General features: G+C 43.2%; 1 protein-coding gene across 6 annotated transcripts in view; it reads right to left on the minus strand.

The window, feature by feature from the left end:
- Positions 1-21,523: 21,523 nt before the first annotated feature.
- Positions 21,524-22,828, minus strand: part of HFM1 (helicase for meiosis 1) — a 49,484-nt gene continuing 48,179 nt past the window's right edge. For all 6 annotated transcript variants that reach the window (XM_083743217.1, XM_083743215.1, XM_083743216.1 and 3 more), the window contains 2 exons: positions 22,370-22,509; positions 21,524-22,118 (listed from right to left, as the gene is read on the minus strand). In XM_083743217.1, coding sequence (XP_083599343.1) covers positions 22,055-22,118; positions 22,370-22,509 — 204 coding nt within the window. In that variant the 3' untranslated portion in view covers positions 21,524-22,054. The remainder of the gene's footprint in view (positions 22,119-22,369; positions 22,510-22,828) is intronic.

Raw genomic sequence — 22,828 nt, forward strand, 5'->3', positions numbered from 1 at the left:
AAGACACTTAAAAAAAATACTAAAATTAAAAGCCAAATCAAAATTAGAAAACGCAAAGTCAGAAAACAAAAACGAACCAGAACAGAGCCTGCTTCTCTCACGACTAATACTCCACACTGCCCTTTCTCCTGCTTCCTAACCCACAATGGACACCTGCGGTGGTTGTTTTATAGACCATCAACAAGAGATGTCATAAAGGAGGGTGGGTCATGGTTTCCTTGGCAACCCACCCACCTTGACCCTGGGTCTATTGTGCCCCTCCTGAACCAGGATGTTTGTCCAGAACTTTGAGGCGCCTGCTGTCTGGTCTGTAGCTTTGCCGAACCATCTCTCTTTGTGGTCACCTCTCCTGTCCTCTCACAGATCAGATTATTCCTTATTCAGCAACATTTCTAAAGGGAGACCATCCCAATGTAGAAAGCACATAGCTCCCAAGCTTAGGGATGTCCACAGCACAAAGAGATCAGCTGGGAATGACCCCGTGTGAAAAACCTTGGAGAGCCACCGCTGGCCAGTGTAGAGACCTGGGTTCAAAACCTCACTCGGCTGTGAAGCCTACAAGAGCTGGAAGAACCTTTATTTCCATCAGCCACGAGCCAAAGCACTAAAATAAAATAAAAAATGTATTGAAGCTAGAGGTAAAAACTTAACTAGAGAAAATACATTCTGGAGCTTTACATCAGTAATCAAATACAGTGGTACCTCGGGTTACATACGCTTCAGGTTACATACACTTCAGGTTACAGACTCCGCTAACCCAGAAATAGTACCTCGGGTTAAGAACTTTGCTTCAGGACGAGAACAGAAATCGTGCTCTGGCGGTGCAGCGGTGGCGGGAGGCCCCATTAGCTAAAGTGGTGCTTCAGGTTAAGAACAGTTTTAGGTTAGGTTAAGAACGGACCTCCGGAACAAATTAAGTACTTAACCCGAGGTACCACTGTATTAGATATTATTCTAATTGCCCCTGCTACTTTTTTTTTTGCAGTTTTTGCTGTCACCTGGTTATCTTGCTAAAAGAAAGCATACAGTAGCAATGGTTGAGTGGAAATGGATAAAATAAAGGTCTGGGAAATTCCAGACGTACAGAAGCCCATCTCGACAGTGCTGTTTTCCATAAAAGCAGCTCCTTAACAGCTTTGTGGGCAAAACTAAAAAAAGCTTAACAACTTTTCTGTTCGGAAACCAGTTGTTTTAAAGTTTTTTTCAAATCCCAGTAATGTCCAGGGGAATCCAGACGTATGGCAGCCCTAATGTAGGGTGAAAATGAGATGATAGCATAATGTTAGAAGAGATATGGGCCAGATTCCCCTTCAGTTCTTTCCCTTTGCATCATCTGAGCCCCAGTATGCAGCTGGTGAAAATGATTTTGTTCTTCTTAGAAGAACGTGCTTATTAAAACAAAAGAATAATAATAATTGCGGTGTAATCCTAACAGCCTGTGTGGGAACAAATGGAAAATGAAAATATTTATGAATCACGTAATGACTTTAGAGTCTTTGATACTTTCAGGAAGAATCACACCGGCACAAAAACACATTTGAATAAACCTTTCTTGTTAATATGTGCAACTGCTTAAACAAAGCAGCAGCCCAGCAGATGCTGACATGGCCCTGTCAATTTTTGTTTTCATCCAGGAAGTATTTTAAATAATATTCAAAGTAGGCTTAACATCTGTGATTACTTGGTTTGATTACTGCATTCCTAAGATAATGGTTTTCAAAATTGCATTTTCCAGCTGAAGATTAAAGAGTTACTCCTGAGTTACTTTCTCCATTCTTTAATAAAATGTGACTCAATCTATCCTCAAAAGAAGAGCATTAATATAGAAGAGGCTTACTGGCATTTGATTAAGTGTTATTAGTAATCATTTAGTATTCTCGTTGCTTTCCCAAGCTAACCACCTCTGTGTATACTGGGATGCAAACTTGGCTCGCAATACAGCTGTACTAGAGGAGGGTGGAAAGCAATGTTTTACTTGGGAAAAGAAAATGAAAGATATGAAAACATCCCTGTGGAAACTTTTATTGTTTAACTTTATCTCTGTTCGGCTTAACACAGCCTGTACTTGAATTTTGGGGACGGAAATACATAATTTATATGCACAGTGCTTTTTTTTCTGGGGGGACACATGCTCCTAAACATTTTGTGAATCTAATGGGAGAAGAAACTAATTTTTTTAAAAAATTAGTTTCTTCTCTAGCACGGTGAACCATCAGTTCAGTTGCTACCTCAATGGCAGCCTCGTTTCCTGTCATGGTGTTTCCTGAGTCTCAGATGGAAGTGAGCGTTTAATGAGAGTACCCCTGAACATTTTTAAAGAAAAAAAGTACTGAAGAAGAAGAAGAGTTTGGATTTGATATCCCGCCTTTCACTCCCTTTAAGGAGTCTCAAAGCGGCTCACATTCTCCTTTCCCTTCCTCCCCCACAACAAACACTCTGTGAGGTGAGTGGGGCTGAGAGACTTCAGAGAAGTGTGACTGGCCCAAGGTCACCCAGCAGCTGCATGTGGAGGAGCGGAGACGCGAACCCGGTTCACCAGATTACGAGACTACTGCTCTTAACCACTACACCACACTGGCTCTCTGCATATGCATGTCTGTATATATCGCACTCATGGGTATGAATTGGGGTGGGGGTGGGGGGGACACAGTCCCCTACCCACCCTACTCCAATGAACCATAATACCCAAATTCCCAGCTTTCATTTTAAAAAGAGAGTAAGTATTCAGAACCTATAGGTACTTTGCCTCGCAGTGATGACTTTTCTCACGATGTATTGCGTAGGAGAAAGCGATGAGAAACAAGTCTCGTTAAAGCCGTTAACAAAAGAATCCAGGGAAATCCTGCATTTTATTTCCCTTGATAAAGGCAATTGCCTGAAGAGCCAAACCCTTAAGATTTATCAGCAAACACCTAATTGCTGAAAAATGTGTAGAATCAACAAAATACCATTTAATTTAATTTGGGAAGGTGGGCGACCGATTCACAAGTTGTTTAGTATTTGAGGCGGATGGAGGGGGGGGTGTCTTTCTACTTTAATCCCAATGGTTTTAAATATTTCTATGGCTGTTAAAGACCCAAGTGGATAATCTACTACTAATAAGGACAATTGCTTAGATTTATCACCCCTTTGAGATCTTGTTAAGGAGCTTTTAAAAATTCCTATTGAGATGAAAACAACAATAGGAACCTTAAAAGTCAATGGGGGATTTAATTTAAAAAACGTAGAGAGAGAAGAGAATCTGCATTCTTATAAATTTTGAATTTAAACATGGCTTTCGACGATGCTTTAGTATAAAATTAAACACTGGATTATTTGAGGAAATAAGAGCTGATTAAGAAATAGAAGGTAATGCTTTTATTTACGGCCATTGCTTGCAAGAGTCCAAAAATTATGTCCGTAGGCTCCTTAGATATTTGTGAGGATTCATTTTGGGCCATTTGGAACATTATTTCAGACATGTAGGCCTAGCTCAATTGAGACACACAATTAAAGTAGACAAATCCATCCTAGATTGGGCAGGAACCAAAAGAGAAGACCAGTTTCTCACAGGTGCCAGTTTCAGCTCCAAACCCAAGACCAGACTGAGAGGCAGGTTACCCAGTGCCTGCTTATGATACCAGACCTGGGAGGCACCAGGATCTGAGGGTACCTGTCAGAGGCTTTCTAAACTATCCACCCCACAGCCAAAACCAAAAACAGTACAAATTGTTGATCTGAGCCTGACAACACTAGCCTATGTGTGACCACTGTTTGCTTTTATTCGCAGGGAAATGTACAAGTCAGTGCTCATTCAACAAACGGTGTGACTTGTTGCAATCTACGACTGCAAATCTATCTTCTTGCAGGACAGGAGTAAATCATGCACCTCAAGACATGGAATGTGCAGCTAATACAACTAAAAAACCCTAAGATATTCAAAAGTTGAATAAAGCGGGAAGGAGGGCCCTCCATGTGGGATAGCTTCTCTCATATAACCAACATAAAGGTAAAGGCACCCCTGCCCGTACAGGCCAGTCGTGTCCGACTCTAGGGTTGCGCGCTCATCTCGCTCAAGAGGCCGGGAGCCGGCGCCGTCCGAAGACACTTCCGGGTCACGTGGCCAGCGTGACGAAGCTGCAGCTGGCGAGCCAGCACAAGCGCAGCACACGGAAACGCCGTTTACCTTCCCACTATAAAGCGGTACCTATTTATCTACTTGATAAAGCGGTACCTATTTATCTACTTGCACTTAGGGGTGCTTTCGAACTGCTAGGTGAGCAGGAGCTGGGACCGAACGACAGGAGCTCACCCCGCCGCGGGGATTCGAACCGCTGACCTTACGATCAGCAAGTCCTAGGCTCTGTGGTTTTACCCACAGCGGCACCCGTGTCCCATATAACCAACATAAAAGGTAAAGGTACCCCTGCCCGTACAGGCCAGTCTTGCCAGATTCTAGGGTTGTGCGCTCATCTCACTCTATAGGCCGGGAGCCAGCGCTGTCTGTAGACACTTCCAGGTCACGTGGCCAGCGTGACAAGCTGTATCTGGCGAGCCAGCGCAGCACACGGAACGCCGTTTACCTTCCCGCTGGTAAGCGGTCCCTATTTATCTACTTGCACCCGGGGGTGCTTTCGAACTGCTAGGTTGGCAGGCGCTGGGACCGAAAGACGGGAGCGCACCCCGCCGCAGGGATTCGAACCACCGACCATGCGATCGGCAAGTCCTAGGCACTGTGGTTTTACCCACAGCACCACCCGTGTCCCTTATAACCAACATACTTAAGTCTAATTAATACATGAAGGGGTTAATACCATAGAGTTAAGCTGTCCTCCCAGGCTTAGCTATGTCGACTTTCCTTACTTTGGGAGGAAATGGGTAATCAAGCCTATTGTTCCCCTCCCAGTCTACCTGAGAAGCTCATCATGTGAAGAGGCTGAGCTTGTCCAGCTCAACCACATACCAGTAGCTCTCACAAGGCATTCTTGAGTTCCTACAGCAATAATTTGAGATCTTTCACCACTTTGCAAGTAAGCCAAGTTTTACTGCCTGTGCAACTTTCTGAACATGAACCTGATGTTTGAAGAGTTTGTAAGTAAACCATTTTAAACTTACCAAATGTGTGGTCTTTTTCTATGCTAGGGCAAGAGGGAAACTTCAGAAGGAACTTGGAAGACCATATTTTAAAGGCCTATCAGCCAGTATTATTTTCATGCTTTACTTTGCTGCATGTTTTGTGGTTTTAAATCTGTGCTGAAGTCTTCACACCAAGGAGTACTCGCCCCAAACCTGGATCCGGGCATCCAGGAATTCTCCTTTTCATATACCTTGGGTTAAGAACTTAATTTGTTCCGGAGGTCCATTCTTAACCTGAAACTATTCTTAACCTGAGGTACCACTTTAGCTAATGGAGCCTCCCGCTCCCACTGCGCCGCTGCTGCACGATTTCTGTTCTCATCCTGAAGCAAAGTTCTTAACCCAAGGTACAATTTCTGGGTTAGTGGAGTCTATAACCTGAAGCGTCTGTAACCCAAGGTACCACTGTACCTACTGTATTTTTTTTTCACTGAACCAATATTTCAGATGTGTTTCACCTGGAACATAATTCTGGCTATGTCCTGCTATGGTTTCTGTTCCTAATGCCAGAGAGATCTGCTCCTTGGCTCTCCTATGTACTAGCAGTTTAATTGTTTGTTTGTTTAAAGAGTTGGCTATCCTTCATGGCGCGAGTGCAGTGATAATAAACTTTGACCTGGCTCTCATGCTGTAAGACACAGGGACTCGAGCGTTTTCAAAAGGAATGTGAGAATTGAGGCTTTGGAGCCAGCATTCCAAAGTTTTCAAAACACAGGAGCAAGCAACCCAAGGAGTGGCAAGGAGCCAAGTGGTATACAGTTGGGAAAAATCATCAAATTGTGTCCACAACTCCTACAGAGATGGGGAAGCTGCAGTGATGATGGCCGGGTGGTGGTTGTTATGTACTGAAATTCTCACCCTGGGCCAGCAGGGGGATACTGTAGATAGTTCAGGTCCACATATGCAAATAAGGGATCGAAAGTAACGTTCAGTGATTGGATAGTTACAGAAAGTTGTTACAATTACGTTGTTCTGGAGCTCTGTATAAGCAGGCTGGCTGAACCCTTCAGTTCAGTTCTGTTCTGGCCTGTGAATAAACAAGAGCTGTTTGAAGAATCGCTGTGTCGTCTGATATGTTCACCAACAACTTGACAGTGGTGATAGTGAAGGATCATCTCCTTGCCTCTCCATGGCTGCCTCAGCCAGTTTCCCTCTTTGGGCAGTTTGTAGAGGCTGCTGGAGAACGGGCAAGGAGGAGGAGAGGCTGCCATTGCTGAGTCCCAGCCCCTCATGATGTGCTGGCTCTGACGGACAGGCAGAGGAAAGGGTAGGAAGAAAGGGGGAGCGAAGCGGAAGGAGTCTTGCCATATGTCTGGACTTTCCTGGTGGAATCCTTAAAAACGCCTTTTGGGGAGTCCTGGTGTTTACTTTTTGAAACACAGTAGTACCTTGGTCCTCGAACTTAATCCATTCCGGGAGTCCGTTTGACTCCGAAACCTTTCAAGAACCAAGGCGCGGCTTCTGATTGGCTGCAGGAGCTTTCTACACTCAATCGGAAGCCCCGGAAGCTGTGTTCATCTTCCAAAAAACGTTCACAAACTGGAACACTCAATTCCAGGTTTGCAGCATTTGGGAGCCGATTTGTTCAACGACTAAGAAGTTTGGGAACCAAGGTACCACTGTATGGCAGCCCAGTGCTTTGTGCATCCGCATCTAACCTTGCCCCTTTTCCAAAATTTATTTATTGGTGTGTGTGTCTGTGTTTGTAAATCTACCAAAGAATTAAATAAAATCGGGATTAAGGGTTTTTCTCAGGACAACGGAGGGCGTGTGTGCCGTGTCCTGTCAGTGTAGTGATGCTGACATTTGCCCTTCTTCTGATAGGAAATACTCTGCGAGAGCGGAGGACAAAAATGGGGGGGGGGGGGTGCCAGAAGGGCCAGTTGAGGGGGGAGTGAGAAATGTCCCTATTTTCATATGAGGAATGTTGGAGTGTGTGGGTTAAGTCCCTCAGGGTTCAAAGTTACACGCCCACAAGCATGGTTAGGATTGCAGCCATCTCGACCACATAGCTATAAATTCACATAGAGTGTTCTGGGGGACAGGCCCCAGCTGAGAGGTAGAGTATCTGATCTGCTTTGCAAGGAAAATATCTCCTCCAGAGTTGCTGCCAGCCAGTGTGAAAAATACTAAACTAGATGGGCCAGTCTCATGTTCCAGAAGGAAGCTTCCTATGTTCTGCTTTCAAAAGAGATTGGGGATGCTGAACACAACCCATTTTTTAAAAACAGGCTGTGCCTCTTTAAGTGCTCGTATTAGGAATAGAAACAAGGAATGATCGCTTTAAAGGGGGGAGGGCTTTTCTGTGTGTGTGTTTTTCCTAAAGCAGATGGAGGATTTTTCAGCGTGCCTCAGGCTGGAGGTTGTTAGCATAATTAGAAGGGGAAAATGTCCAATATGAGACCTGTATGAAAGCCATATTAAAGCACTTAGTGTGCAGTGCATCATGGGGTTTGTATTCCTCCTTGACCTTTTAAATAAATATGTTCTGAAATCTCCTGCCGAAATCTGTATGCAAGCACAGATGTTTACAGATGTTAGCCAGGACATGAAACAATATTACCAATGCCGTTTCCTGGCAAAGATTCATCTCTCATTCCACTTGTGTCGCAACTGGGAATATGAATGCAGCGATGATCTGTTTTCAAAACCTTTCGGCGGAGGAGGGAAAAATAAAGATGCTGCTAGGGAAAAAAAGGAGGGAAGGGGCAGGCAAGAGGAGAGGAGGCCTAAGAAGACTGCCCCCCCCCTTGCTGCATTTGCCTAATAAACGTTCTGAATACGCTAGCAACACAGCACCTTGCAGGATAACTAGACCCAAATGTGCATTTGTTTGTGTTTGCAGAATGCTGATCAAAAGGTTTACAAAGCGTGCAATTTTTCATAAGTGAGAAATAATGCCAGATGTAAGGAGAAATTTATGGTTTTACTCTCCCTACCTCTCCCAGACATGGGAAGTGTCAGGCCAGCTTTACAGAGTTACTTTTCTTTGGAAGACAGCAACTGTTGGGGTTTGTGGATCTTTCACGATATCAGTTTATTTTCCAGGCTGAACAGGCCGTTTGCAGGTAGACATACAGGCAGGAACAACTGCCCCGCTTGGCTGCGGGGGGGGGGGGGGTGTGCACTCATGCACACCTGCCCCAGGCACCAGCAAACCATGCTACGCTACTGTGTTGAACTAGTTTTGACTCTGCATGTTAAGAAAAGAACATGAAGCGTGTGGCATTGTCTATTTGAGGTCTCCCTCCCTCGCATAATAGGCGAACAATTCTCTTCTTATCCCCCCTACCTGCCTCTCCAAAATAGCAGCTGAAGCACCCCAGAAACCCACTCTCTAAAAGAATACAAGAATTTGTCTGGCTTAATCCACTCTGAAAGTCGAAGGCCTGCTAATGTCACCCACATCTGTGAAACAGGAGGGTTATAACCATGTGTGTATTGTTAACTGGGTAAAACAGATTCATTTTTAACAGATCCAGTTCAGAAAAACAAGTCGCTTCGGAAGGACACAGAGCGGCTCTGAAACAGATCAGGTTGCTCCCCCAAAGCCACAGATACAAAGCATGGTGTTTGGCTGCATAGCCCGAGAGGTTGGTGCAATGAAATTCAACACAGGAAGGAGATGGGTTTCCATCACACTTTTGGGGCTACCCAGCTTCTAACCCCTGAAAGTTATAGCAGAGTTTGTTCTTCCTTACATTTAGTAGCAAGCAGGGTGAGAGTTCAACAGGTTGATTCGCCTGGCAAATCATTCAGATCGGATCCCAACCTTGCAAAGCAACACAGGGCTGGCAGGGCGGCAGTAAAGGGACACAAAAGCCATGTGCCCTTCCATCTTAGCCTCAGTCTCGCTTTGCGTGGCTGTCGCGTCCTGCACAGTGGGCAGTTTGCAGGTAGGCATACAGGCTGGCAAGGATTTGCCCAAGGGCCGTGTTGGCCAGCCAGCTCCCCCTTTTATGAGTGAGCAAGCAGCGCAACATAGCCACGTTTGGCTGCAGGGGGGGGGGGCATGCACTTGCAGCGAGTGCATTCGTGCACGCCTGTCCCAGGCACCAGCAAACCACGCTACGCCACTGTGTTGAACTAGTTTTGACTCTGAATGTTAAGAAAAGAACACGAAGGGTGTGGCGCTGCCTATTAGAGGCCTCCCTCCCTCGCCCCTTCCAAGCATAATAGGCAAACAATCCTCTTCTTATAAAATCCATATGCTACATGCTATAGATCAAATCTAATCATTAATATTGTGATGGTTTGGAATTCAGCAATGGGTCAAGATACAGAGAGCGACCGTGCTTTAAAAGCTGCTTGGGTACAAGGCAGAAATATTACAAGTGCCAGAAGCCTAGTACTTTTCTGAACCAGGTTAGACAAATGGACTTTGACTCACTCTGAGCTGCCGCATCCCAAAATGTACATCAGTGGAGTATTTGCAGCTGAATCCAGAAGGAACGAGTGGCTCTAACATCACTCCCATTAATGAGAAAAATGTCAGCCTCCAAGTGCTACATTTTTTTTTGCTCCTGCTTATCAGATCCTTCAAAAAGCTGATAACTAGTCTTTATAGATTGTGAGAGTCAGATATAACTCTGAATCTATTATTTTACAGGAACCCTCGGGGTAAACTTATCACCTGGAAAGCATTTTACATGGACAATTTGACTTTCATGTGGAGTGTCATAATGTACCCAAGATGGAAATCTAAAATAAATTATATGGCATGCAGCCTTCCTGGTGCAGGAATTTATTGTTCCCCCACTACAATAATTTTGAAAACTGTATCCCTTAAGCTACAAAGATGTGAGATATTATTAACTGCCTGAACTTTAAGAACACTCTGATTGGCTGATATAAAATATAGGGGCTGGGATTAATTTCTATGGAACCACAAGCTTATCGCAAACTGTTTCTCAACCATCTAAACTGCCAACTTTATCTTCTTGCAGGACACAATGTCCATTTTATTACCATCCTCCCCGATGTATGCTGGCATTTCGGGAAAGCTGTTCCAGGAAGTGAGAATGTGTCCAAGCCTCTCTTGACAGGGTTGTCGGAGACAATTGTGCCCCAGAGAGAGCAGGCAGCATTCGCACGCCGGTGCCTTGTCTTTCTTTTATATGGCTTCAGTCTCTCGGCAACTCTCCTGACTCAAGAATGCATCATTTCGGGCTGGCAAAGTTTGAAGGATGTCGGTTTCATGGCTCACTCTTTCCCATCCCATCTGTTGCCACCTAGTCTTCCTACAGCACCGTTGTTTGCAAAAGGAACAGAGATGCTGCTGCAGAGGGAACATAAGAATTTGCCTTAGATCACCTCTTAATTACATATTTGTCCATCCAGTCAGGTATTGTGGCTGACCAGAATCTCAAGCAGAAATCTGCACCACCCCCTGTTACTTGATTCTTTTCGCTGCAGATGCCAGGCATTGAACATGGGATATATATATATGTTTATTTAGTTTTCAAAAGCTTGCATTCTTTACCCTCAACAACACGTTTAATTTATCCACTGACTTCCCCATCCCCCCTCCACAATGTTCTATGTTTATTCTTTAACGCTGCATATTTTACCTTTTAACACTCAATAAGGTAAAGGTAAAGGGACCCCTGACCATTAGGTCCAGTCGTGGCCGACTCTGGGGTTGCAGCGCTCATCTTGCTTTATTGGCCGAGGGAGCCGGCGTGCAGCTTCTGGGTCATGTGGCCAGCATGACTAAGCTGCTTCTGGCGAACCAGAGCAGCGCATGGAAACGCTGTTTACCTTCCCGCCGGAGCGGTACCTATTTATCTACTTGCACTTTGACGTGCTTTCAAACTGCTAGGTTGGCAGGAGCAGGGACCGAGCAATGGGAGCTCACCCCGTCGCAGGGATTCAAACCTTCTGATTGGCAAGCCCTAGGCTCTGTGGTTTAACCCACAGTACCACCCGCGTCGCTTAACACTCAATATATATATCCTAAATTATTAGCCTCAATGCCTTTCCACGGTTGCTCGTATTTCAAATCCTGCTCGTGTTTTCTTGCAGTTATAATAGTTCTTTAGATATTCTGCAAAAGCTTTCCAATCCTCAAAGAATGTTTCGCAATTTTGATTGCTAATCTTTGCTGTTAGCATGAGCCATCATTTTAATAAGTCTTCTTCCTTTGCTGGAACCTCATCTTGGTTCCATTTTTGAGCATATAAGATCCGGAACATGGGATCTTGTCTCCGTCACTGAGCTCCCAAAGGGTGAGAGAAGCGCAGAAGGAAACAGATGTTCTGATGTCTCAGCGGAGAGGTGGCAGTTCCATGCGGAGCTGAAGACTGCATGAGAGCAGTGCTTAGATGTTGCTTCAGGAACTCTCGCCAAAAGAGGGGCTCCGTGGCTCGCTTTGCCTTTCCTGGGGGCCCCAGTGTTCTCCAGTGGACTCCAACAGAACAGGGGAGATACCTCACAGAGTCCTCTGAATCTAAGGAAGTCACCATGACACCTCCAAGCATGGTCTCCATCAGCTCTTCTTGCAGAATTGCTTCCAGTGGGTGAAGGGGCTTCTGAACCCCCAACCCCATCTCCAGAAGAAGGGGAGTCAGAGTCTGGGGTCATCATGACACCAGGCTTCCTTCCCTCTACCTGCACCTTTCCCAGACAAAATCACCTTGCCAACAAAGGTCCACATAGTTAAAGCTATGGTTTTCCCAGTAGTGATGTATGGAAGTGAGAGCTGGACCATCAAGAAGGCTGATCGCCGAAGAATTGAAGCTTTTGAATTATGCTGCTGGAGGAGACTCTTGAGAGTCCCATGGACTGCAAGAAGATCAAACCTCTCCATTCTTAAGGAAATCAGCCCTGAGTGCTCACTGGAATCACAGATCCTGAAGCTGAGGCTCCAATACGTTGGCCGCCTCATGAGAAGAGAATACTCCCTGGAAAAGACCCTGATGTTGGGAAAGATGGAGGGCACAAGGAGAAGGGGATGACAGAGGACGAGATGGTTGGACAGTGTTCTCGAAGCTACGAATATGAGTTTGACCAAACTGCGGGAGGCAGTGGAAGACAGGAGTGCCTGGTGTGCTCTAGTCCATGGGGTCACAAAGACTCAGACACGGCTAAACGACTAAACAACACATTAAATATTTCTTATTGTCACAATAATTCCTTTTGGTACAGTTGCTTTTTTATGGATCTTCTCAGTAGGTACCTGCATAAATATAGGTAATATTATTATTATATTTTATTTTGTGCCCCCAGTGTGTGGGGGGGGGGGAACCACCTTTACCATCCTAAATCCAGTTCTGTGCAGATACATAATGACCGCCTTTCTTGAGCTGTTAAAATAAATATCCCTTTGTGTTTTACATATTAGTGTTGAGAGGTATATTCCGGAGATTGAAGAGGCTAGTTAATTTCTTTCTCTTTCTTTCTTTTTGCCTCATCTAAATCACAATGTTTCTCTCACATCACAACCTCTCAGAACAAGAGATAAGGAATATTCACAGTCAGGCACACCCCTCATGCCTGTTCCTACCATTTTTAATTTTTTTTTAAAAAAAGGCTTAGATAGTTGACCTAATTTATTTTTGGGGTGGGGGATGTGTGTGCACGCACACTTAAAAGTGGTAGTTTAATTAATGCACATTTAAAAATACATATTATTTGAGAGGGTAAAATTGACACTGCCTACACATATTTGGAAGTGTGATCATTCGCTACCACTGACATGCAGGAGTTGGGTGGGGGAGAGACAGAAATCACACAATCTGACCTTAATATGTTTGACTCTCCAGGCTTTCACTGTAGAAATGTATATTTTTCAATATTCCTCTCTGAGCTGAAATCATGTCATTTATATGCAAATGAGTCCACATTCTGCAGCTGTTTCTTCTCTGCTGAAGCTCTGGGAATTATTTGCACTTAATAAAGCCTCATAAATAGGTTTTGCCTTTAAACAGGTGGGGGAGTAGCAAATCTATCATATCTATTTGCCATTCCAAGCTTCTTTCGTATTTTGAAACTTATATACATCTTTTAATAGAAAGTTTCACAGTTACAAGAGAAACACAATTTCATTTATCCAAACAAAAGCGTACTTCCGTCCGTTCCTTTTGCCATTGTCTGTGGCGAGACTTCTTCTAAAAACACAAGAATAAATGTTGTAATGTTTTGCACATTTTACAAAGAAGAACCGGCCTGTTGTGGGTCACAAAAAGGATTTCTCCTAATCCACCTAGATGGTAACCTTCAGGGCTTTTTAACTTCTTTTTGCAGGGCAAGACATGAGCCACCTGAGTGGATTTTTCCTGTACTTACTGTTTGTTGCAGGGCTTCAGAATGGGAGTTTTCTTGCAGATGTCTTCAGCCGCATGTTCTTCGCTCCATAATAGCGAGTTAAAGGTAAAAGGTAAAGGTACCCCTGCCCTTTCGGGCCAGTCGTGTCCGACTCTAGGGTTGTGCACCCATCTCACTTAAGAGGCCAGGGGCCAGCGCTGTCCGGAGACACTTCCGGGTCACGTGGCCAGCGTGACAAAGCTGCTCTGGCGAGCCAGCACCAGCGCAGCACACGGAAACGCCATTTACCTTCCCACTATAAAGCAGTACCTGTTTATCTACTTGCACTTAGGGGTGCTTTCGAACTGCTAGGTGGTCAGGAGCTGGGACCGAACGACAGGAGCTCACCCCACCGCGGGGATTCGAACCGCCAGCCATACGATCGGCAAGTCCTAGGCACTGAGGTTTTACCCACAGCGCCACCAATAGTGAGTTAGTGGTGGATTTATTCTGCTTTCTTAGTTGTTCTGCGGTTATTCCCCAATTCAACCACATAATAGCTTTCCAATAGGGGCAGATGGGGCTCAACAACCTGGGAAGGTAGCCCATCTGGGAGAAGGAAAACTCAGAACCTAACCTTCTGCTGTCTTGTGGGATATCTTTGGAAGTAGAATAGGCTAAGGAGTTCCTAAGATGGTTGGATGACACTTTGTATGCCTCCTTCCAGCAACTCTTGCAACCAAGCTGGTGCCAAGCGTATTGCTCTGCTTTCCTTTGAACCACATCTGCGAGGCTGAGAGGCGGGTCTTGTTGTCTGGGCAGCCCTGGACCTCCAATCACACTGCCCAGGCTTGTGCCCCAGGGAGGTCGCTTTGGTGCTGCTTTGTTGTTGCTTAGTTGTTTAGTCGTGTCCGACTCTTTGTGACCCCATGGACCAGAGCACACCAGGCAGCCCTGTCCTCCACCACCTCCCACAGCTTGGTCAAACTCATGCTGGTAGCTTCGAGAACACTGTCCAACCATCTCGTCCTCTGTCGTCCCCTTCTCCAAAGTACTGGAGTCTCAGCTTCAGGATCTGTCCTTCCAGTGAGCACTCAGGGCTGATTTCCTTAAGAATGGAGAGGTTTGATCTTGCAGTCCATGGGACTCTCAAGAGTCTCCTCCAGCACCATAATTCAAAAGCATCAATTCTTTATGGTCCAGCTCTCACTTCCATACATCACTACTGGGAAAACCATAGCTTTCACTATATGGACCTTTGTTGGCAAGGTGATGTCTCTGCTTTTTAAGATGCTGTCTAGGATTGTCATTGCTTTTCTCTTTTAATTTCGTGACTGCTGTCATCATCTGCAGTGATCATGGAGCCCAAGAAAGTAAAATCTCTCACTGCCTCCATTTCTTCCCCTTCTATTTACCAGGAGATGATGGGCCCAGTGGCCATGCTCTTTGTATTTTTGATGTTGAGCTTCAGACCATATTTTGCCCTCTCTTCTTTCGCCCTCATTAAAAGGTTCTTTAATTCCTCCTCACTTTCTGCCATCAAGGTTGTGCTGAGGTTGTGCTGCTAACACAATGGTTTGACTTGACCCCTAGGTGGGAAGGGGACAGAGCTGTGAGTGTCATGTGGTCTGCCCTATTTTTCAGGGACAGTTCCGGATTTATAGAAGCTGTCCTGGTTTCTGATTTGATTCCAGAATGTCCCTATTTTCCTTAAAGGTAAAGGTAAAGGTATCTCTGCCTGTACGGGCCAGTCGTGTCCGACTCTAGGGTTGCGTGCTCATCTCGCTCAAGAGGCCATGAGCCGGCGCCATCTGAAGACACTTCCGGGTCACGTGGCTAGTGTGACAAAGCTGCAGCTGGCGAGCCAGCACCAGCGCAGCACACAGAAACGCCGTTTAGCTTCCCACTATAAAGCGGTACCTATTTATCTACTTGCACTTAAGGGTGCTTTCGAACTGCTAGGTGGGCAGGAGCTGGGACCGAACGACGGGAGCTCACCCCGCCGCGGGGATTCGAACCGCCGACCATGCAATCAGCAAGTCCTAGGCACTGAGGTTTTACCCACAGCGCCACCCGCATCCCTGCCTATTTTCCTTAGGACATCCCTATTTTTATTGGAGAAATGTTGGAGGATATGGCATTATGCAACCCCCTAGTGAAATATACTCAGAGTCGCAGAGTGATTTCATGCTCTTTATTCAGCTCATAGTGGTGAGGAGGAATGAATGAATGTCCCCTCAAAGTATCTGCTTTATATACATTATTTACACAATGGGTTGCACATGATTGGCTAATTCTGGAATTCTACTGTAAGCCAATCAGGTTGTGGATTCACTTCTATCTGGAGCATGATTGGGTGGTTCCTGCCAACCAATCATATTGCTGCATTGTTCTAGGACCAATCAGACTGCTGCATTCTGAATCCTATTGTTCTAGGACCAATCAGACTGCTGCCTTTTGGATCCTATTGTTCTAGGACCAATCAGACTGTTGCAGTTTGGATCCTATTCAATCCAGTACATAACACCTAGCCAAGGAGATAAGTAACTATACAACCTTTAGAAGACATCTGAAGGCAGCCCAATATAGGGAATTTAAAAAAAAAATGTTTAATGCTTTATTATGTTTTTATATGTGTTGGAGGCCACCCAGAGAGGCTGGGGCAACCTAGTCAGATGGGCGGGGTATAAATAATAACACCACAATCATCATCATTGTGGAATAGGACGTCCCTATTTTCATCAGAGAAATGTTGAAGGGTATGCATTTGCCTTCCAGGCCTGAGGTCCACCAGCCCTGATGAAAGAAATCACAAATCAAAGGGGGGGGGATAAACAGTAAGATAAAAAATCACTTCTGAACACATGGTACAATACAATGTACATTCAAAGGCAGAAGAAAACAGCATGCACATAAGCTGCAGGTTCTTAAGTAACATTCTCTTTGCCTCTATATACATTTCATTCAACCACTGTGACCAGAAACAGTTTTGCCTCCATTGTTTTAGTTTTGGTTTGTGTTTTACACACAGAGTAAAATCCTCTTTTGTAAGATTCTGGCTGTTGTCTACCTTGTACCTACAGCGCCACTTCCAGGTACTTCACTTTGCAGGAACACTAGCAAGCCTGGAGCAGCCAAATTAGAATTGGAGGAATCCCAGTTTGTGGCTCTTTTCTTCCGTTTTCAAAAACAAGGCACCATTTCCCCGTATCAGGTTCTTTGTTCACTTTCTCATCTCTAGCTGGCTTCCTGTTTCTTACTTTCTGCCTTGCCACTACCCCTCAAACACTCTCAGATGCATGAAATGTGAATATGTTGAACAAAATTACCATTATCTCTCCATTGGCAATTTCCTGTTCTTGTCTTCTGGTCCTCACTGCCTTTGTGCTCTTTTCCTTCTCTTATAGCCTGGAGCTGCCATTTGTCTGGATTTTCCCAGACATTACTGGGATTTCAAAGGCGGAATTGACGTCCAGGGGAGAATTTCTGAAAGGCGGCGCTTTGTCCTGGATCTTGAGCAAGTCAATCAAAATCATACAGTTTTGGGGAGTTTTGTTTTTTAATAGCGCACCTTCTAAAGCGTTTCTTTTTGAAGGATGCTCTACTAGCAAAGTTGAAAGTGGCATCTGAAGGGTCAGAGACAACCCTGAAACAGCAGGCAAGTGGCTCTGATACCATGCAGAGTCCATGTGCTGAACCACAGTAAAGAATGGAAAGGTCCATTGTGCTATGACTTGGAGGTAGGTACATGTGGGGTGGCTGAGGCCAGACTGAGCTTGGTGGGGCAGTGCCCCACTTGCCCTAATGAACTGCCACTGTCTGTAGGTATGCTAGGATAACATATTGCCACACTGAGGGCCAGGATGTTTTTATTGCGACAAAAGCCTGCAGCACCAGATTCAGTTTGGGACAGGCCCACCCTAAGACCATATTTGACTAGTACGGATCAACCCAAGGCAGAGAGCAGCCTTCATTGGTGTGAGGATGACCGAGTAACTTGGTCCGCGTTTTCCCAGCTTTTCATTCTAAGAAATTCTGTGTAGACATCCACAGGGTAGAACTGAAAAAGTGCAAAGGAATATCCTGCAGTAAATATAGTTACCTTTGCTTTTTTAAGAATTTACTTTAGAATAATACATGCTCCTTAATTTCCTTTGATCACCACTTTGAACTTCATACTGTAAGCTTTTGAAATACCATTACAGAAGATAATAATAAAATAAAATTGTGTCGTGTGGTTAAAATTGTGTGTTCTACTGCATTCATGAGCTTATCCAATGTGTGATATTGTATGCTTCAGTGTGTTACTGGAAGCATGTCTAAGCACTGAAAGCAAACATATATTTTTTTACGGCAGGCCTTTTCGGATCTTGATATTCAAGAGCAGAATAAATATCCCCTCCCCAGCCTCCGCAATTCCATGTTCAGGTGCAGATCTCATCAACCTCACTTTCTTGTTTGAAATCAATATATCTGATAGGACAAAGAAACATGTAAGGCAGCTGAAATAAAATTAAAAGCAGGTATCAGCATGCAGTTTATTACAGAGACTCAGACCAGTAAGATGGTAAATATGACTCCTGCTATATTGAATTTTGCTTTCTCTACTCCATTAGGAGAGAAAGCACAGATATAATGCAAATTATATAGAATCTTCTGCTGAATAATGACTGTAGCATTCTACTATATCACCTGAGAATTGGTTGCCCTATTCCCTTTCTTTCTAAACAAAACACTCCCATAGTGTTACATTTCAATTCAAGAAGTAAATGATATCAATGATTTAAGCACCTTCACTTGTAGTAATTTCCATTGGAGCCAGATCCTTGTCTTTTGTGTGTGCGTCATTGAATTAGAGTAAAACTGTTTGCTGAATATAATTAGGGTGCAATCTACACACATATAACAACACGGTGAAAATGCTTTTTAAGAAGAGTTTTGAAAAACACACTGAATTTGGCATAGCTCACTTTCGCCATCTAGTGTCAGATTTGTATATTGCACTTTACAACAAATAAAACAAAATGTTTTATTTGCAGTCATATAGCTGAGTCCTAGGTCTTTTTAAGACCCAGTGAGGGCCTGATTTCAAACTTACAAGCCATAATTTATGCCTTTATCATCTCAAGGGTTGACTGCCACAATGTGCTCTACATAGGACTGGAGAGAGCAAAAAGGGAGAGAGCAAGGAAGGGGAAAGGCCACCAGCAATGCAGTGCAGCTCCTCCCCCCCCCCCCTTCTGCAGCCAGGAGCAGTGAGGAAGGGAGCAGCTTATATTCAGGTATTTTTTCTTCCCCCTCCCCTTCAATTTTAAAGGTGCGGCTTATATTTGGGTGTGGCTTATATTCGGGCCAATACGGTATAAGGCAATTTGGAATACTACTTTCAGTAATAGAAGCATATTTTTATGTACACTTTACCCTAATATACTAGGCTGGAGAATAACAGAACAGACCACTGGAACAGAAAAAGATGCACTCCTTGTGCCAGTACAACAGAAGATTGTGTGCACACATCAGCTCCCCACATGGTCACAATGAGAGAGCAAGTATTGGCAGTCATGACATGCATTGCAGTGTGAACCAATCTATGTACTCTGCATGCACACACAAACCAACAGCAGTCTCAGTGTCTGCCTGGTCCCAGCAGGTGGTCTACCTGGGCCACATGGCTTTATTGAAAAATAACATCTCTTCCACAGTGTTGCCTTCGGTGCCAGACTTGTGGAAACTGAGTGTACAGAAATGGCCTTATGAATTTCAAAGGGTATTTTATGGGAGCAGTTTCTGTGGAATGCACTGCATGTCAGTATAAACTAAATACTTTGAGGGAGCCATGCTAATGGGGTATTTTATCACCTTTGATCTTGATCAGGTATCACAATTACTTCAAAACCAGAAAGGCAAGCAATTGGGGAAAAACAGTGGATGTAAATATAAAAACTTCCTTTGAAAAAAGACTTCAGAATATTTTTGCTTCTATTAAAATTTTCAAACCAATTTTATGAAAGGGAAATTAGACTTTAAAAGAAACATAAAACTGCCATGAATAAATTATGCAAAACAAAAATGACAAATCAGCTAAGCTAATGGAGGAGAAACCTATCTTTTTACGGGGGGGGGGGTGCCTTAGAGATTCTGTGCTACTAAAAGAACTTCTGCCTGATGAAACTCTTCTTCTGAAAGTGTGAAAATATCAACAATAAATAAGTACGGTATATGATGCTGATTTACTGTGAGCAACTTATGAGCAAGGCAAAAATAATTCAAAATGATTATTTGAAGTGTTGGGCATCTTTGGACACAATTCACCAGAAATTTTTCTATTCAGACCCCAGCTGGGAGAATAAACTTCCTGGTGGATTGTGCCCTTAGTCTGTGGTTAAAAATGAAAATTAAAGTCTCTTAAAATCAAAAGAACAGTGGAAATATATTGTAAAAAGAACTGAAGCTATTCCCCAAAGTATGCAGGACAGATTATTGATGAGAGGCATATGAAAAATGAAGGGAATATTAGACAAGGAGACAATATTATAAGAAGAAACTTTGAATTTATCTTTTGAAAATTAATCACTTTTAAGAGTGAAATAAAAACATTAATAACTACTAATCCTCTCCTTGGGCAAGATTTAATTTAAGAGGAAAGAGAAAGTAACTCGGATAATAACTTTTTCCCCCTCCAAGATGTTATCAGAAATAATAATAAAAAGAAACTAATTCAAACTCTTGTAGAATATGGAGACTGTAGTCCTTTCATTTTATCTTGGGCCTGGATAGACATTGATGGTTGTTACAAAATTCGGAGTATACAAATAATCAGAACAGTGGGTCACTAGGCTGCTCAAATGTATTTTGAAATGGTCAATAGTTTCCGCAATGGTGGGACAAAACCTGATATGTTGCAAGCCATTTTATAAGCCACTCCTGGGACCAGGGCCAATGGTTCCCACAAAAGAAGGAAAGGAAAACAATCCACATGCTACAATTCCTACCTAGGACAATTGGGGAGAAAAAACATGCATTTAGGCCTAACTTGCAATTTAAGGTAAATTTTTATATATTGACAGACCCAAGGGAAAATGTCTATCTTGTTTCCTTGGCTATATCATTTGCCTTGGCACTTTGGTATGTACAGTAGACTTTTTACGACCTTGAAAATTCTGGTGTTTTTCCCCCAAAAGGGTTGTTATAGACCTTATGGCCATATAAACATGTCTGAACATGTAACAGCAATACATTTGTAAGTGTCAGGGAATGGCGATCACATATTTATTAACACACTCTTAGTAATGACATAATGTAAGACTTCAGCCACTTTTCTTTGGTCCACTTATAAAACTACCACAGAATAATTTCTGTAGTTTCCTTTAATGCTGCATTGTACCAATTTTATAAATAAACAATGGTGACATAAGGAGATGTTTCTATCTAATGGCTGGGGTCTAGAGAGCCTCATATGTGCACCCAAAAGTGTTATGTTTATAGCAGATTCGCCCCTCAATACCAACTTTTTGCTGTCACAGAATGCTGCTCAAGGCAGCCCTCAAACTTGGGAATGCATGGAAATGCTACCAGGAGGAGGAGCGGAAAAAACCTCCAGGTGCACCCATAAGATCTGTCTACATCTAAGTTTGTTTTCTCCTGCTCCAAAGGGTAGGACCCAAACCAATGGGCTGAAGTTACAAGAAAGGGGATTTCAACTCAACATCAGGATGAACTTTCTGACGGTAAGAGCTGTTTGATAGTGGAATGGACTCCCTTTAAAGGTGGTGGGGTCTCATTCATTGGAGGTTTTAAAGCAAATGTTGGATGGCTATCTGCCATGGATACTTGAGTTGATATTCCTGCATTGCATGGGGTTGTACTAGATAGATGAGCATCAGGAACTCTTCCAACTCAACAATCCTGTGATTCTATATTTAGCCTTGTCAGTTTACTGAACCCAGTTCTACGTGGTGAAATTTCTTTTGGAAACCTGGACCCAATTTCTGCAGAGCTCTCGGAAGGCAAAAACATTTGGTTGAATCCACATAGAAGGAGAGCTTTGTTCACTGAAAGATCCCTTTTGCTCTTAGAAGACTTTTTCTGTGAACTGAAATGCCTTCTATCCACTGAATGGACAGATTCTGATTATAGTTCTTAAAAGAAAACAGAGGTTGCAAACTAACTTTATTCCATTTTATTTTAAAAATGCATTGTTTCACATAATGTATAGTCATTATAAAATCAGTTTAATGCGAATAACTGCCCAATAAAAAAAATCCTACCAAGAAGATATTTTTTCCAGGGATAACACAGGCATTGTTCACAAATGTATTTACCTAGGAAATGCATATTATACAGATAATCCTATTTCCAAGAATAAGACTGGGTATAATTTGAAACAAAACAAATAGCTTGGCTCAAAAACAATCCCCTTTAATAAAAGGCTTGCAAAGGGCTTTATCTTCTACACCATTATGAACAGAAACTTCATGTAAACAAAGTTATTTAAATAACTATTAAAGATGCATTGTACATTAAATACTGCAAGCAAACCGTATAGTATTCTGGTCATTACCGTATGTAGCAAAACTGACTATTAATGAACTGCTATACATCAAAAGTAGAAAATCCAGACTGGGTATTTGAAGATCTCATCCTCAAAATGAGTGCTTATGCTTCATCACCAGCAATGTACATTTGTTTCCTGGTGTTAGAAAATGCCATCAAATATCCCAAGGTAAAGCTTAATTTCGTCATCATCAGAAAGCTGTTGCCTAGTAAAAAGAAAGCACCCAAGAAACATTTCGGTTTACTATACCAAACCTTGTAAGATCAGATTATTTTATCTGTAGCACAATATATAGTGCTATTAAACCAAACTCTTGTGTTAGAATACAATTATTTGCATAGAAAGCTCAAGAAAGTTACTTGCAATCTTATGACCTTTCTGAAATATCTATCTAGATACAATTATGCAGACTGCAGACCAAGCTCGGACAGTACCTTCACAAATAATTTTCATTACCTGCGGTCAGCCTCTTCTGTCATTTTCTTCTTACTGATAAGAAAGTCCTCCTTTCCGGTAACTTGGCAAGAACCTGAGGTTGTAGTCAACCATGCAGGTTTCGGTTTTTGTGGGAGATTATATTCTTCTCGAAAGCCAAACTGTAATGCAAAAATCACAAGAAGAAATGTGGATTTCAAAGCAAGTGGCCCTATCATTCCAAAAGTGTAATTTACACAAGGAATATCACCTACATTTTATTGTCCTATTGTGGGTATTATTCAGAATGCCAGGTTAAAGAATTTACAAGCACAGTTTTTAAGATTATATAAGATTAGGTTTAAGACACAATGTGTTTGTCCTAGCAAACAAGTGATTCCAAGCAACAATAATTAGTCTGTTGGAAGCATGATAAGCTGATACGGAATATTGCTCTGTACAAACATGGGTCAAAGCCAGGGTGGTCTGAGATGTTTTGCT

This window comes from Podarcis gaigeae, assembly GCF_964106915.1.
Source record: "Podarcis gaigeae genome assembly, chromosome: 6".
NCBI lineage: Eukaryota > Metazoa > Chordata > Lepidosauria > Squamata > Lacertidae > Podarcis > Podarcis gaigeae.